The sequence below is a fragment of the Cnephaeus nilssonii genome (genome assembly GCF_951640355.1).
Source record: "Cnephaeus nilssonii genome assembly, chromosome: 12".
Taxonomy (NCBI): Eukaryota; Metazoa; Chordata; class Mammalia; order Chiroptera; family Vespertilionidae; genus Cnephaeus; species Cnephaeus nilssonii.
In genome coordinates, this window is record NC_137083.1 from 18,495,024 (window position 1) to 18,513,636 (window position 18,613).

The 18,613-nt window shown below is 34.8% G+C and overlaps 1 protein-coding gene across 1 annotated transcript in view; it reads left to right on the plus strand.

Moving 5' to 3' along the window:
- The window catches only part of MEOX2 (mesenchyme homeobox 2), a 61,370-nt gene extending 43,099 nt beyond the window's left edge, over nt 1–18,271 (plus strand). Inside the window, exons 2-3 of the mRNA XM_079786797.1 lie at nt 3,267–3,439; nt 16,872–18,271. Coding sequence (XP_079642923.1) covers nt 3,267–3,439; nt 16,872–17,096 — 398 coding nt within the window. The 3' untranslated portion in view covers nt 17,097–18,271. The remainder of the gene's footprint in view (nt 1–3,266; nt 3,440–16,871) is intronic.
- Nucleotides 18,272–18,613: the final 342 nt, after the last annotated feature.

The following is an 18,613-nucleotide window of genomic DNA, read 5'->3' on the forward strand; positions in this document are numbered from 1 at the left end:
AAGTACAGGGACGGCCAGCTCTACCTGAATACATAAGTCAACTTTTTCTCCGGGCAGTGAGTGCGCCCACGTGTGCCTTAAAGCATCTGAGACGGGAAACACAATTGTAATATTTTACACCGGAATATATACTGTGCACATGACGACATTTTGTTTATGGTGGTAGGGAAAAAGGGAAGGCAGTTTCCAGATTTCCCCCTCAGCACCTACCATTTGGCATAGGATATGGGAGGTTGAAGAAAACGGAGGGAGTTTTGCCTCAGTTGAAACAGCTGGGAAACAGATGGAAGGTCATGTGCGATTTGCCAAAAGCCTCTTGCGAGGATTCCACCCGTTTTCCGCCCTAGAAAAGCTAGTTGGGAGATAGGAATAGAGGCCTCAGAATCAGCAAATGATGGGTTTTGAAAAATGTAAGAAAAAAAGCCAAAAATTTTTTTGAATTTAATATTATAGGAAATATAAGTGCAGAAATGCAATTCCGAGGAAGATGTTTTCAATAGGAAAGAAAAAAGTGGGAGTATCATGGGTGACAACCACAGCAGAATCCCAATTACAAAGATATAAGTGTACATAGAATCAACACTGGTGCAGCCACAGCTACCTTGACCTTCTCTCTCTTAAGTAATGAAGTTAAGCACACCCCCACCCTTTGTCACATTAATTACTACATAATTATTCCATTTGTCATTATCGTAAATGTAAGTGTGCACAGTTTACATCATTTTAGCCAGTGGATTTCACTTCATGAGCTACTTTGGTTTGGATTTCAGGCGTTCAGTAAGTTGCTTTTGGATTTAAATGTTGAATTATAGCCAGACTTTTGTTTAAATTCAGTCACTGGATGTATAAACCTCCTGTGTATATTTCAAGTTACAGTGGGCATGTGTATAAATCCCCTACATGTGACTGTTCCAAGCATTGGCCCAAGTGTTGTGTGTTTTTGTGTTTGTTTGTATATGTGTGTGTATGTATGTGTGTGTGTGTTTGTGGTATTTTGAAGTACTTTTGAATGCCACAAAAGTTCAAGAAAATCAGCTTCAAAAATAAATACAAGTTAATAGGCTTTTCTCAATGTGAATTTGTTCATTCATGCTTATATAAGGGAATGTGTTAACCATGAATCATTCACACTGAACTGCTCATGAGAAAAAATGCTCTGGCTCTGGTGTCCGTTTTCAAAGTTGCTTTACTGAAGGGAAAAGAGCATTGTCCCCATGTAATGAATAATCAGCCACAGATTTCAGACTGAACGTGGCTCCAAATTGGCAAAAATTGTTTTGATTCATGTGAGAACATGGATCCCTGTGAGAGGGACTTATCGGAGTATTCTGAGTTTGCAGTCTGCCAGAAGAGCCAGTGGAAAAGTTAAATTAAAAGGAAAAAAAAAATCATTGGGAAGTTTTGCTCACACAATACCAGAATAGCTAAATGCTCCAGAAGATGTGGAGGTTGGCAAATCTGTAGCTAAAAGAAATGGGTGTTGGACTGTAGGTTTCACTTAGGGCCTGGTAGGTTGGCGTTGGGAAGTCGGTAAGTAAACATGGCCTACGTGAGAGCTCACACATCATTTATTACGTAACTCACCTGGTCCCTGGGACTTACTATAAAGTGAAGCCGGCCTGCGTGTGACACACCACAAACCACTTTTCGCTCTGCCTACAGCCTTGCCTGCCCAGCCAAGGTGGGGAGCCCGTGACAAGCCCAGAAATGTGGTCAGTGAATTCTGAAGCATTTCTGACGGTGCCAGGACACCAGTCAGTGAAACATACTCTGTGATCCCTCAGAGGAAAAGTAATGGCCAGGGTGCCAGAACTTTGATGCAAACCTATTGCTGCTGCTGCTACTAGACCTAGAAAACTTCACATCTGGCAAGCTTAGGTTCTGGTAAGAGTCAAAACAAAATTATTTACATTAGAGGGCCTTGTCTAGTAGACATTCATTATGCAGGGCTCTCCTGACTTCACTTATACTTCCCCCAGCCAGACAGAAAGAAAAGAAAAACATGGGAAAAAATCTTTTTCCCCCCTTAGTGTATTTAAGCATCATTAGATGAAGAAACAAATGTTGCCTGACGAGATCCTTCATAAAGCCTCACTGTTTATTACATTTGTCAATTAAAAATAAGTGAAAATGTCACTCTCTGTAACCTTTTATTAACCATCATTTGGGCTCATAGAAGAGTTCATTGTACTCCCACCTGATAAAGTCATCACTCTTTGCGTGCCCATGCTCAAAAATAACTCAAAACAAATAATTTTCAAGAAAGCAAAAACATGCCTTTATTTTGATTATATTGCTATCTTACCGAGGATAAATTTAACATGAATTCCTAGAGCTGGTATGATTACCTACTCATTGGTTTATGTGGAATTCATTTCCATTACATACACACATTCTCTTCTTCACTATATTAAGAATGTCTTCTAATTTACATCTCAGGGGTATTATGTGGATAAATGAAACACTATATGTAAATTATGTCTTAAATACTTAGAAATAAAGATGGAATGATAGCTCTAAATTATTAATTTTATGTGGCATTTCACGATTTGGGGTTTGGATAGCTGATGTTAGGTGTTGTGCATCTTATGTCTATCGCATATATCATGAAAAAAAATTAAACTCTGCTTATATTTTGAGTTACATGAACACAATTTAATCATAGATTCCATGTTGGACTAAGTATTATACAATAATAAAAGAAGAGCATTGCAGTTGCCCTCAAGGAGACTGAACTTAAATTGAAATTAAAAGGCTAATGAGTACACACACACATATGCTTAGCCTGATTTTGCACGACTTTTATGATTCAGTTGCTAAACATTTGCTCCAATATACATATACCAACTCACCACTATTTTTTAGTATTACTCTGTTGAGCCATACTTAAAACTCAAGTATATATGTAAAATTATTAGGCAACATTTTATATCTAAAATTGTTTTCTAGATAAGTTTTGGTTTATCTGATCATTATAAAATTAAGAGCAGTTAAATATTTTCTTCATATTTCATAAGAAAATAAACTAGACATTTCCCAATTAGGCTGTGAGTCACTTGAGGGTATATTGAAAAAATAAGAAATATTGTAAACTCACCATGACTAGGGGAGATCAGTCTTAACTGTTTTCGGTCTCTATTTTCCCCAGGTCTAACACAGTATCTGAAAAAGCAGTTAATAAATGTGTCTGGTATGAATGGCATAATTGAAGAGTTTGAATGAATGAGCTAAATCTAATTCTCTCTTGCTGTTTTCTTTCTCCCTAGACTCCCAGGAAGGCAATTACAAGTCAGAAGTCAATAGCAAACCCAGGAAGGAAAGGACAGCATTTACCAAAGAACAAATCAGAGAACTTGAAGCAGAATTTGCCCATCATAACTATCTGACCAGACTGAGGCGATATGAGATAGCCGTGAACCTGGATCTCACTGAAAGACAGGTAAAGTCAGACCTTGTCATTATATGGTATTTTTAATGGCTTTGGGTCAACATTCTTCTCCAGGGACTTTTGCAATATCTAGACCAATGGTTCTTAAATACCACTTGGAAGACAGGTGTTTTATTTCATGATGAAACTCTTGCCCTGTAAAATAGCAAAATTAAGGATAATATAACAATGTTTTAAAGAAAATTACACTGATTCAGTTTAAGGAATCATTCTTTAATCTGTGATTGTGCCCTTTCTGCCTTTAAAATACTTTTTATTTTACATAATGATGGCATAAGGTGAGTAATTTTGTTTGCTTATATTTCAAAAAATCTCCTTATATGGTGTAATAGAAAGTAGGCAACACCATGTGAGTTTCCTCAATTGCTCTGGATAAAGTTTATGTTGCAGTAACACAGACCCCCAAACTTCAAAGTTATAACAAAAAAGTTTATTATTTGCTTACTGTCTATACTAACTTTACAAGCCCAACATTCCAAATAATCACTCACCAGACACTGTCTGACTCTCTGGCATCTCAATATGTGGTGTCCTTGGTAACCACCAGAGGTAAGACAGAGTTGGAGGTTCATGCATTGACCTTTAAATGTTTTCACCTGGAAATGACCCATGTCACTTCCATTTACACTCTAATGTCCGGAAATAGTCCATTGTGTCACTTTAGTTCAAGGGCGCTGGGAAATGATGGGAGCAAGGGCACAGAGGTCATTGGTAAATATTTCTGACTTATCACCCCCAAATATTTGTGAAACGGTATTGGTCTTAGAGATTCAAAATTCTGGTCCATTCATTTAGAGAACACTTTGACATTACTAGTACTCTGTGAACTCCAGTAATAAGACTTTTAGGTTCTGTCTTGGGTTTTATTTGAATGGCAAGCAATTCTCTCCAGTAGCTCCCAGTGCACTCTGGTATGAGTTCTGATTTGTCCTAGGAGAATCTAGCCTACTGATGGTTAACAGTTGCTAATCTTTAGAAAAAAACATTCCTGAAAGCAAATGCAAACATCTTTATGGACAGTGCAGTTATGATTGGCACTCTCAGGGCTAGAGTCTCATTTCCTCCTTCACTGTATGCACCTCCCCCAGGGATCCCATTGGAACCAAGGAAATAGAAACAGGGTGTGTACAAATGAATGCTATCCTAGAAGTCCAAGCAATTTTATCCAATTTCTTAAATCATCTGTTTTACTTCTGTGAATTTCTATATTGTACCTTTAGATAGAATAGTTCTGGGTAGTGCAAAAAATATATGGAGGAAGACTTTTATGTGGTTTTATTTATTGGCTGTTTATTTTTTATTGAATATTGTGACTAGTACCTACATTAGGAAGCACAGCATTTTCCTTCCTGTGAATGTCACATACAAAACCCCTTCCATAACTGGACGACATTTGGTGTGCTGGACAGTAGGGTCTAAAATCTGCATCATCACACATCTGTGATTTTTTTAATTCAGTTTTTTAATTGTTATTTTTTAATGGGGAACAGGAAAAAAAGAAGGGAGGTAGGAATTACACATTAATATTCTTTTACACAGACATTGAATTCTAGAAAATACAACCAAGTTTTATTTATTTATTTTATTATTTTTATTGATTTCAGAGAAGAAGGGAGAGGGAGAGAGAGATAGAAACACCAGTGATGAGAGAGAATCATTGATCGGTTGCCTCCTGCACACCCACACTGGGGATCGAGCCCACAAAAGTCAAGATTCTATGCTTGGTATTCTGGGGATGGCCTATGAACCTGTCATTATCTGATCACAGAGCAGAGGTTTTGCTTTTGGCTGTTAATAATTTCTTTTTAGAAGCAATTTTGTAAATTTCGTTTTGGAATTTTGAAGGTATTTTGGATATTCTTTCTTTTTAACTGACTTGCTACTCTTGGGGGAAAGTATTGTATCCAAGATAAAGTATATATATAACATTTTAATCTTTTTTTTTTAAAAAAAAGGTCCCTTTCCATTGTTTTATCAGTTAAACTTAACTATGTAACAAACCAATTAAGAATCTTAATGGCTTCAAACAATAATTGACATTTAATTTGCTCACAATTTTTGTGAGTAAGGAATTTTGATTTGGCTCAATTGGACAGTTGTACTGCTGGCCTTATGTAGGTCCCTTATGGACCTGGGTAAATTCAACTGGCGGGCCGGTCTAGGAAGCCTCATCTGGGCCAGTGTGTCTCTGTTGTGTGTAGTTTCACTTCTAATAGGCTTTCTGATGGTGGTAGAAGCATTCCCAGGAGTAATTAGAAGAAAACTCCATTGGACATATTTACTAATGTCACATTGTCTAAAGCAAGTCACATGACCAAGCTCAGTGTCCTTGTAGGAAGGAGCCATTTAAAAGATTGGAAGGAAGGCAGATTTTGTTGGAGGCCATTACTAAACAATCTGACTTTAGTCTCATGTGGAGGAGGGGAGAATAACTATAATCACAAAATGAGAGATAAAAAAAGTTTTCAAAGAATTGGAAATTTGGTATTATGCAGATTTTTTTATCCTATACATTTCAACTTGGAGTTTTATAAGTTCATATAAGAAGGAGCTGTATGCATGTGGAATTTAAATATACAAACTAAGTCTTTAGAGGGCTGCTATTTGTTACACAGAAAATTGAATTGTTATGAGAAAAATCTGAACAAAAATACTAGATTTACCAATTGGAATTGTATATTCTTATGCATGGAAAAAATCTCTCTAAAGCACAAAATGGAAATTAAAACTATTTTCTCTTTCTTCTACTCAGGTTTGTATGTCATAATGGATATGAAATATTTTTAACATAAACTATGTAACACAACTATCATCAGAGGGGAAACATCTTTGCTATGCAAGACATAGTGAATTAATTATTTTGTAACACGAGTGTTTGTTGAGCCAGATTCTTATTGTTAAAATAAGCTGGACAAGTTTCTGCTAGAACTCACAAAAGAGGAAAATTGAACAAATATTAACAACTGTGATGAGTGTTAGATGTCACAAGAATGGCTTGTATGGGAGAAGATTCCTGGTGATGCTAAGTCTTCAGTATAATTCTATACTTTTGTGCACCTGCAGTATCCTAAAATGAGAAAATAAAGCTTTGTTTGTTTTCTGGGCTGAGTTTTACTATGCTAAATTTATTAGAAAAATGTTGCATGCTGTCAGTCATCAATTTTGCTAAATTTTGGGCCCCTTTAAGGGTCTGAAAACATATTCCGCCCAGATGCCAGGGCTCTCTTTCCAGTGAGATATTTCCAGGTTGTTTTTTTTTTTCCTCAAGGTCAGGCTTTTAAAGTTATAAACATGGAGTTGTAAAGTAAAATCATCTTCTTTTAATTGTGATATATCTATCTCATCACTTTGATTTTTCAATAATGCCATACAAACTTACCTATGTAATCTTTCTTTACCCTGTAAATTCTTAAGTAACATTCTTTTTATGGGATGTCCACATGTAAAGTATTCTAATTATAGATATGCACATTTTTTTTAAATTTCTATTCTGCAAGCCCTATCTTTTCCATACATTAAAATAACATGAGATTTAGTGAAGTAATTTACATGTATATTCCAAAGATTTTATCTAATGCCATATTGTAAAATATTTTCCTTAACTTTAACAGAATTTTCAGTGTCCAAAAATATTTTTTTGATTTTTAAAGTCTTTCAAGATGTAAATACAGAGACAGAATTCATATATATATATATATATATATATATATATATATATATGAATTTTTAATATTTGTTATTTTTATTTATTTTATATATATATAATAAATAAAAATAACAAATATTAAATAACTTCAATCGTTAGCAAAATCATGTTATAGAAATAGCTTTCTCCTAAATGAAAACTTACTTTATATTCAGAAGTACCCTTTATACATACTTTGATCTAAAATCTTACCTATTTGCCTATACAACATGTCTAGGTATAGCTGAAATGTTATTTGTAGATTCCTTTATCTTGCTTATATTACCAGGCAATGTACCTGCCTCTCATTTTATTATGTACCACATACATGTTGTTTGAGAGATTTACAATAATGATTATATTTTAATTTAGTAAAAAAGATACGTTGAATTGTTAAATATCACTCCCAGCTAAGTAAGATTCTTATGTCTGTGTCTTTCATAATGCAATGCCTTTACAGTTCAGGGAAGCCTATAATTCCTTGAAACTCCATCTAACCAAAAAGAAAGAAAAAGAGGCTCATCCTGCAAAGTAATTCCATGATAGCTGTGCTAGCACATAGGTGCTAAATAAAATTATTGTATTTTATGTTAAAGAAAAATGGAGACACTAAAACAAGGCTGAATTTCAATTATTTTTCCTCACCCGAGTACATGTTTATTGATTTAGAGGAAGAGAGCGAGAGAGAGAGGGAGGGAGGGAGGGAGAGAGAGAGAGAGAGAGAGAGAGAGAGAGAGAGAGAGAGAGAGAGAGAGAGATTGGAGATTGGTTTGGTTGGTTTGGTTGCCAGGGCAGGACATCAAATATTTTTAATTGTATAATGTTGTTTCGCAGAATAGTTACCACTCCAGTAATCTTTCAGCTTCTAATTTACAGCTTTCAGTTTACAACATCTTCTCATCCACTTCTCAATCAACAGCTAATAATCTCCAGTTGGCAGAGCCACTTGGAATATTTTGAAGAGCCAGTCAGTGTAAAGACCTCCTGTCCCAACGTATTTTTAAGTTTGACAAGCTTATTCTGGCTTTTTCATCCATCCAGATACACTTGGATAAAGCTCCCGCCAAATTTTTAATATCTCACAGCGGGGAGAAGGGAGACGGCAGTTGTATGAAACTGTAAAAGGAGTGACAAAACTGACATTTTTATAGAGTCAAGGCTGCCAAATATAGAAAGAATGGGAGATCCTTCCATTTCACAGTCATTTCACAGGCTAAGTGAAGGTGCAATGTTGCCGATTCGTAAACTGAGGTTACAGAATAGACAGACTGGATTCATGATACCTCTGCCAAAAGAAATGGAAAATCCCACCTCATTGGATCATATTCCATTAGTGGAAATGAGAGGGATTATGTTTTGTTTGTTACTCATAAATCATTAAGTGGCTCAATGCCAAGTATTTTCAAAATAGGCATCCATTTTTTGGATGACTATGAAGGAGAATTTTTCATGTGCCAAATAAACAGTAGTTTTGTCTTTTGCTCAGCGTTTTACACAATCCCTCTCCTTTGCAGGTTTACTTCTGTAAATTTATGTGAGTACTTTTAGTTATTTAGCTAATCAATTATGTCTCCATGACCTGACATATTGTCCATTCAAGGTAATTTAAGACTATTTGTGTAGCCAGTAATTTTAGAATATTTTCTCATTTTTTTGAATTAGTATCTAACAGTCACCTAGAGTAATAGTAAGATACTTACTTTATTTAAATCATTTTGAAAGACTAAACATGATTTGATTCCAACTGGAAAATGTGGGTAGCACAGTGTGAAGGAATCGATAGTGGGATAAGAGATGGAGTCTTAGTTTGAAGTGAAAGAGAGATTTCCCAAGTAGCAATGGTTTTTAAAAGGAAATGTATATTGATAGTGTGTGTTGAGCCCTAAAAGCCAGATTCAGCACTGCCTTGGGTTTTACAAAACAAAGGCTGTGTAGTAAAAAAAATAATTTAAGAAGATCAATAATAAAGCAAGGTCTATAAAGAGCAGATCAATGAATCAATCACATAATTAATTAATTTTAAGAAATATTATCTGTATAAAGTAGAAGACTGAGAAATATACAATTGATCTCTAACCATTTAAAAATGTAAATATCCAGTATGAAACAAAATCTCAGGAAAATAATTTCCTACCCTTATTGAAACAGCCTTAAGATTATATAACCTGTGTGTGTTTTAATCTTGTTAGCTAGAAGAATAGATAGATATACAGATATATCTCTATCTATAAATATATATTTGTGTATATATGTATATATATACACAAATAGAAAATACTCCTTATTTTAGAAACTTGATTGAAATTTGCTTTAAAGGCTCCCAGGGACCTTCGGAAACAGCTGAGGAGGCCTTGTCTTAATCAGATACAAATCTATTCAGGCAGGAAGAATAAATAAGCTTTCTTCCCCCCCCCCCCATTTTATAACTACCTTATAGAGCAGCAATTTTCTACCTTTTTCACTTCATGACACACATAAATTAATTAATAAAACTCTGCTGCACACCAAAAAATATATCTTTGCCAATCTGACAAAAAATAGATATAATTTATATTCATTCACACCAGATGACTATTGTTGTGTTGGCTGTTATTATTTTATACTAGAGGCCCAGTGCACGAAATTCATGCATGGGTAGGTTCCCTAGGCCTGGCCAGCGATCAGGGCCAATCAGAGCCTCCTGGCTGCCAGCTGGGGGACTTCCTTCATTCCACGCCACCCCCTGGTGGTCAGTGCATGTCATAGCGAACGGTTGAACTCCCAGTCTCCTGGTTGAACACCTGAGGGGACAGTTTGCATAATAGCCTTTTATATATATAGATTTGACAATAGTCAGGTATTGCATGTTTTAAAAATTCTTGTGGCACACCAGTGTGCCGTACCACACCAGTTGAAAATCACTGTTGTAGAATATTCCTGGTTCCATTTCTTCAGTTCATCTACCGACTTTGCCACTGTATTACTTGGGTAAGTCTTTGTAGGGACTATTTACATTGGGTTCACCAATCAACTGCCATGAGCAAATTTAGTCACAGGAGATGTGATTAAATCTGAAAATGGTATTAATACAATTACTCTTTGCATGTTTTCACATGTTAAAGATCTGAGTAAGTATCTGTTAGAGATTGTCTACAATATTTCAAGTTCCCAGATACAAACTGGAGTTTAGTTTTCATTCATATGTTTGGTGTTATGATTATTTCTTCAAAAGATATGCATTTATGATATCATATAAATATGGATTATGGAGTTATATAGATTCAACTTACTATTGACAAATTTACTTCTGGTCATCTTATATAATTATATGACAATGGATACATATTTCATTTGTGTTCTCCTGTGATATATTGTGAGCCCTTATACCAAAATGTTGTAATGTGAATGAGTAAATAAATTACATAGAGATAAAATAAATGTTTAGCCAATGGCAACAAGGATTCTGATATACAACACTTTTATTAAAGGTAAAACTATGCTTTCTAGATTCTGAAATACATCATTCAAACAAATCAATTACTTCGCTGCTTTCTTTGGAGTCAAGATGTGAATTAATATTTTTCTATTTACTTAGAGTAGTTTGATCACCCAGAAAATAAAAATATTAAATATTTTGTCAATGAAAGGATAAAAAGTGAGACTTCTTTATAGTAAGCCTATGTTCTGAAAAGTGAATTCTATAACAACACTATAAATATTCACTACTAATAGAGCAGGCTATTAAATACTTTTGTTACTTTTTAATGAGAGTTTATTGAAAAATATTATCTGCATGCAGAGATATTAAAGGCCTATGAGATTTGGTTCATATTGCACTGATTTTAGAAATAATATTATGTTTCATTACTCAGATTCTGGAGATAAAGGATTTATTTTTATGTGGGTTATTATTTTTCTATGTTACAAACACACTTAATATGGAATCTTGCCATAGATCAAAGCTTGCAAAAAAGAAAATATACCCAATGTATGCAAGACACTGGGAGCGGGGTGAGGGCATGTGCTGAGGGTTAAGAGAGGCTGAGGGAAGGTCAATTGGGAAAAAAAGGAGACATCTGTACTACTATTTGTAATACTTTAAACAATAAAAAAAAAGAGTTTAAAAAACCCTTATTTCTTCAGCATTTTCCAGAGAAATTGCAGACTAGAAGATAAAATTAGCTTTAAGCTCAAATAAAATAATAAAAGTTCACAAAATTTATATATCTTGTTTTAAGAGAGACAGATTTGTTTTAATTGTATGCAATTTAATATTTGAAGATTGAATTTCTAAAACCTGGGGTATTACCCTGGGTTACTAGGACAAACATTCAGAAGGCACACAGGATGCCAGTAACAACAGCATGAGATTCCCAGAGGAAAGAAATTATGTGATATATTAGCTGTGTGGCAGCATAGCAGTGTGGGATGTTGAGCCTCAGGGTAGTGTTCAATGCCATCTCATGGACCATAGGGGAAATCTCTTAGTAAGGGATTAGCAATGACACCAACTAAACCAGCAAACATTTCAAGGATATTTCATAAAATATGAAGCTAATCCTTATGTCAAATCCTTCATATTTAGCCAATAAACTGTTATTTACTTCTCTCTCTCTCTCTCTCTCGCTCTCTCTCTCGACTGTGAATTCCTTCAAGGGGGGGATCTGTCTTATTTATTTGTATATTCCTCACTCCAATCCCTTCCATCTTTCATTGATCACAGTACCTGTCACTAGACATTCAGTAATACTAAATGTATGTATGAATGAATATATAGGGACTTTAATTCACCAAGGACAGGTGAGATTAATTTTACTCAGTTTATAAATTCAGAGTATTATATGAAATATACTTATAAATTTTAATAAAAGTAATAACATTTTTAAAAATGAGGTATTAGGCATTTTAATGACTACACTTTCTCTATCTTAAAGACAAAACAAAAACTATTTTTACAATCCAACCAATTAAACTGGATTATAAAATGATCCTAAATTAAACTATAAAACTGTGCTGTTACTATTATTATTATAATAGCAATATTGACTTGCAATTTCTGTAATTGCTTTTGTAGATGTATTTATAATACTGATGCTAAGTAGAAAAACATATGCTTTCCTCAGAATCTTCTTCTCTTTATTTCATTTTATCCCAATATTTTATAATATATATATATATATATATATATATATATATATATATATATAAAAGCCTAAGCAACCATCCGACCATTCGACCATCCAACTGGTAGATATGATGCACAATGATCACCAGGGGGCAGACACTCCAACTGGTAGCTATAACGTGCACTGACCACCAGGGGGTAGACACTCAACACAGGAGCTGCCGAGCTTCGGTGACTTGGTAGCTGAGGTGATGCACCAGGAACCAGAGGGGAGGGAGACCAGTTCCAGGTTGCATCACCCAAAAATAGCCCTCTTGCAATCCAGGACCCCTCAGGAGAGGTTGGAGAGCCAGTTTTGGCCGGATCCTCACAGGCCAGGTCGAAGGACCCCACCAGTGCACAAAACCATGCACTGGGCCTCTAGTTTGAAAATAAATTTGGATACACTAACTTTTAAAGTTCTGCACTCTTCTGTTCCATTTTCATAAGATGTACCCATTATGTATTCGTTGCTTTCTTTTTGTTCCATAGCTAATTTAATGGAGTTCCAGTATCAAATATGTAATCTAATTCCTAAAGAACATAGTACATAAAGATGTTAGGATTATTATATAATTATCAAATGCTTTCACATATATATTTATACATCTGTAGTATTCATTTACCCATATAGGTGTATGAATATATAACTAATATTGAAAACCATGAAGTCTTTTATCTGTCTGTTTTAAAAGTTGAAATGGCAAAATTTCACATGGTAACAGAAAACAACACAAAATAGCCTATACTATTTCTAAAATCAATGCCATATTCTTACATTTTTTCATATAAAATTTCACAGAACAGGTTTTATACTGGTATTATAGAATTACTGAACCCTCTTTCCCAGAAAAAGGAAATAAGAGTAGATTTTAAGAAATCTATTCCTCTCATTTTCTGCCAAGATGATTTTGACTGGATGTTTCAGCTCTTGGTGACAATGATGATAATGTGTTTCTTCCATCTGGAATTGTCCATGGAGAAAATATCCCTATGGAGAATCTTGAAAGACTCATTATTCCAATATTACAAATATGAAAATTGAGGCAGAGAGAAGTGTAATTTTCTCAAATTCACGCAGAAACTCAGAAGTGAAGCCAGGAGTGGAACCCAACTCATGTGGAAAAGATCTAATGCAACATGCAATGTCAAGCTTGCAAAGGTAATTAAAGTGAGTAGTATAATTACCTAAATTATAGTACAGGAAAATAGTGTCATATTTATAAACCTAATTATATTGAGAAGGAGAATTACCTGAATGATAGTAATCATATGGATGGAGTTCACATATTTTATATGCTTTACTTTTCTGCCTTGAATGCTTAAAAAATGGGAGTTTGAAGTATAACAGGAACAAAAATAATTAAAAATAAAAGTACAATCTAGAGTCAAACAAATGCCAGGTTTAAATTTTGGCACCACGTGTACCTATTTGTGTAATCATAGGCAAATCACTTAACCTTTGAGTCTCAACTTCCTCATCTATAAAATAGGAATAGTGTTTAAAATATCTGGAAAGTTTATATTACAAATAATGCATAAATAGCATCTATTAATTTGGTTGCATAGTCATAAGTAGGTATGTGTGGTTATTAGGTAATAATAATACATGCACACCTATCAGCTAGTTTTTAATAAATCTTCTTTTACTGTATTTTGATTTATTCATCAGGTTTTTCCCACATTTCCTTATTATTTTTAAATGGATTAATATATGTATGGGTAATACAGTACATGATACAAGATTTCAATTATAGCCTAATAGACCACTGTAAATCCAGAGTTAAATCTTAGTTTAAATATTTTTGGTTCAGGCATCTGAGGAAACTACTAGTTTCGATGGAGTGTTGTGATATGAGGAATATTAAAATAAAAACATGTTTGGAAATTGATATTTATTTTTGCTTTCCCTTAGCACCATGCTAAGGTTGTTTCTGAAATGAAAATGGAGAATATTTGAAATATTCCTGGAGTAGGATAAAACAGAACTATCTAGACCAGATATAAAGACTTATTATAAAATTAGAATAATTAAGACTGTGGTTTTGTCACAGGGATAAGAAAATTGAGTGCATCAAAAAGCTGTGCATATATGGAAACTTGATTTAGAACAGAGTCAAACAGTGATCAGTGGAAAATGGTGGGCTATTTAATAAATTGTCCTGAAACAACTTGTCATCTATATGGAATAAAGTAAATTTAGATCTTTTCCTTGCAATAAGTATGAAAACAAACACTTTATGGATTACACACTTCAATTGGAAATGCAAACTTTAAAACTCTTAGAAGAAGATATAGAAGAGTTTCTTACTGTCCTCGGCAGAAAGATGGGTCTTCATGAAGACATGAAAGTAATTTGCATAACATAAAACTGATAAATTTGAATATATGAGATCTTAGATTTTCTGATCATCAAAGGACACTCAAAGGACTGAAAAAAAAAGATGCAATAAATTGAGAGACTATAATATCAGCCATATAACCACAAAGCATTAAATTAGCATTTAGAACATACTTTAAAAATCCATAAAGAATAAATTTAAATTAAAAAGAATTCAATGCAGACCAAATATGCAGAGGCATTTTAGAAAAGAGGAAATGCAAATGGGCCATAAGTATTGTAAAGATGCTTTACTTCATTACTAATTAGGAAATGCAGAATAACATGCTTAGATAACATTTATAACATTGTATTAGGAAAATGATAACTCCTAATGTTGGCAAATACATCTGTATATATAAAAGCCTAAGTGACCTTGCAACTGTCTGATCAATAGCTATGATGCACAATGACCACCAGGGGCGGACACTCAGTGCAGAAGCTGCCAAGATGTGGTGACTTGGCAGCTGTGGCTCTCAGGTGATGCACCCGGAACCAGAGAGGAGGGAGCCTGATTCTGGGGTATGTCACCTGAGAACTGCCCTCTTGCAATCTGGGACCCCTCAGGGGATGTCCGAGAGCCAGTTTCTGCCTGATCCTTGCAGGCCAGGCAGAGAGACCCCACCGGTGCATGAATTCGTGTACCAGGCCTCTAGTAGGTAAATAAAAACTCTTACACACTGGACTGTGGGGGGTTAAATTGATGCAACTTTGGAAAATAATTTTTCTGTATTATTATGTTAAGTTGAACATTCATACAACTTGTGACCCATCAATGCAACTCCTGGATATATGCTTAGAGAGGTTTGATCACGTTTATCAGAACACAAATACAAGTATGTTTATAGCAGCACCATTTATAAAAGAAAAAAAAAAAGTAATTCAAGTGTGCATGGACAGGAGAATCGATAAACTGTGGTATATTTACACAATGGAATAGTATAGTCATTTTTTAAAAATGAATGAATATAGTCCCTTAAATCAATATGGATAGGGCAAGAAGCCTAAAAGACAATCGAACTTAAACAGTACTTTTTAAAGTTACACGTTCTGAAAACTGTTTGTTTGTTTGCTTTAAATAAAGACTTGGGGATGATAAACACAAAATGCAATGTGAGAGGACACTTAGCTTAACAAGAATATACAATGATGAGAAATACAGTATGAAAGGAAACATGTTCCCCCTAAAGAAGACAGTGAAATGATGCCAATATTTTTCTGGTTCTGATCATGGATAGGCACCTAATGTGTATTTAAATTTATACATGTATAATTTTAGATAAGATTTATAATACATATCTACATTTAAATGTACTAGGCAAATTCAATTAATATGCTAGAAGGAAAACATCTCTACAGAGCTGATGTGAATTATATAATGTCTCATATCAGTGTTAGTATTTAACAAATATCAGTGAAAAAAAAATTTTGACCTTATTTTTAGGAAATTATTGGAATTACATATTTACAAAGTAAAATAAAAGTACGAAAGGCAGAAAAAAAATAGTTCAAAAGAAGGGACTCACTCTGAGGTGCAGCGCTCAGTAAAGCTCTGGGGAGCAGCCGAGGGCCCAGCGCGCACTGCCCTTTCAGACCCGCTTCCTCAGTCATCCCAGAGCATGTGTTCAGTGGCTGCAGGAACTGACAGCTACATGTCAAGTCGAAGAACTCGGGAGAGAGGGAAGCTTTCACCAAGAGAATTATTCAAATGTTCTAACTGTGGATGGTGCCAAATGGCACTGGAACTGTGTGGTGATCGCTTCGTGAGGCATATGTCGTCACTGTGTTGTACACCTGAAACTAATATAAAATTGTGTGTCCACTGTAATTGAAAAATGCATTTTCAACTATGTTAGCTCTAATTCACAGAAACCCTTTGTAAAGCCAGATACCTGTGAACCACCTAAAACAATAGTTCTTTCTCATCTGTTTTTTTATATGGTATGTCATAAAATTGACATGTAGCACTTCGTATGGACCTTCTGAAAGTTTGAAAATTATTATGAGACCTGAGTTTTATTATTATGAGTTTAAAAATTAACATGAGACCTGATTAAATTCAGTGTTGGTGTATTTTCCATATTCATTCCTTTCATCATGTCGTTGTGCAAGACACTGAGGATCTGTTTTTTCATTGGCCACAAAAAAGGAGGGGGAGATGCCCATTTAATTTTCTTTCTTTCTTTTGCTTGTTTGTTCCTTGTCTTTGTTCAAGGTGAAAGTCTGGTTCCAGAACAGGCGAATGAAGTGGAAGCGAGTAAAAGGGGGGCAGCAAGGAGCTGCGGCTCGAGAAAAGGAACTGGTGAATGTGAAAAAAGGAACCCTCCTCCCGTCCGAGCTCTCGGGCATCGGCGCGGCCACCCTCCAGCAGACAGGGGACTCTCTAGCCAATGACGACAGCCACGACAGTGACCACAGCTCGGAGCACGCACACTTATGATACACGCAGTGAGGACCAGCTCCATTCTCAGGAAAGAAGTGTTGTGACGGCAAGCCTTACTCAAACATCGTTTACACAGAGAGATGACTATGACAGTGATTTTTTTAATATTATTACATGCAGGCATCTCGAGTCAGTTTCTCACGATTTCTAGAGGGTTTAACACTAAGTGCCACGTATTAAAGATGCTTCCCCGGTGAAGATGGAGAAGGTGAACTCGCTTTGAATATATTCCAGATGTGTGGGTGGTGTGTATGGCAGCGAGCAGGTATGTTTGCTTTTGCTTGCACTGAAAATGGAATTGCTATCAAGAGCAAACTATGAGACATTTTCATTCAACATGCCTCCAGAATGAAGATGCAGAAGATGAACTTGCTTCGAACATTCCAGATGCATGAGGTGATGTGTGTGACAGTAGGCAGGTATCGGCTTTTGCTTGCACTGACAATTAAATTGCTTTCAAGAATAAAACATGAAACATTTTTATCCTGAACAACCACAGTGCCTGAAATCACTCTTAAGTGGATAAAAAAAATGTATTTTAACTCTGTATATATTACCCTTAAGTCATTTTCCTGTCTTCACTACGTTTAGCAATGCATTCATATTAGCTGATGAAAATAGGCACTCAATGATGACAACCAGAAGCAGCTTCCTGTCTTTTTATACACTTTGTCATCCCAGAGACAATCAGCACATGCTTACTTGTGTTCAAGTAGAAAAAATTCATTAGAGTCTGATAGGACATATTCTTGTACCACAGACAAAACAAATCTTATGTTGCATTTTCTATCAACTGCTGCTAATACATTATTATAAAAGTTACCTAGCTCCTCAATTCTTCCTATCTTATAGCTTGAAAAAAAAAATAGGATCATAGGCAAATCAGTTACCTTGCAGAAAGATCTTTGTATGACAGACATTGTTTGATTTTATTTCTATAAAATGTTAGCTGTTATGGATATCATTTAATTTACAAGAAAAAGGTTTCCCCCTTATTGGTGATGGTGTTAGACAAGTTGCAAAACAAAACGGATTCCTCAAGTTGGTGGACAATAAAATTCTGAATGTCTTCAAATAAAATTCAGTAAAAACATTATTTTTTTCATATATTATGTATTCATGCAGAACAACAATCTTTGTATTTTGTAAAAAAAAACAAAGTGTTTAATAAATGATCCTTTGTAAATAATTTTGGTCTCCCTACTGTGTTTTCCTACATTTTTGCAGGTTTTAATGTAAATACTTAACACATCCCAAGTTCATCTGCACTTGTGGGAATCCAGATGATCATAAATTAATGAATCATCTACTTGTATATTTCTGAAATGTTTATTATAAAAAAGCAGTCCTCTGATAATCATAGACCATATTGTAATGGGTATACACTAAGCCATTTCCCTGATTTGAGGAATAAGCCAAATAGATTTCTTTGTGTGTTTTATTAAACCAAAGATAAAAGTAGGAGAAAATGTAATATTATTCACCACAATGAGATAAGTAAAATAGTCATACAT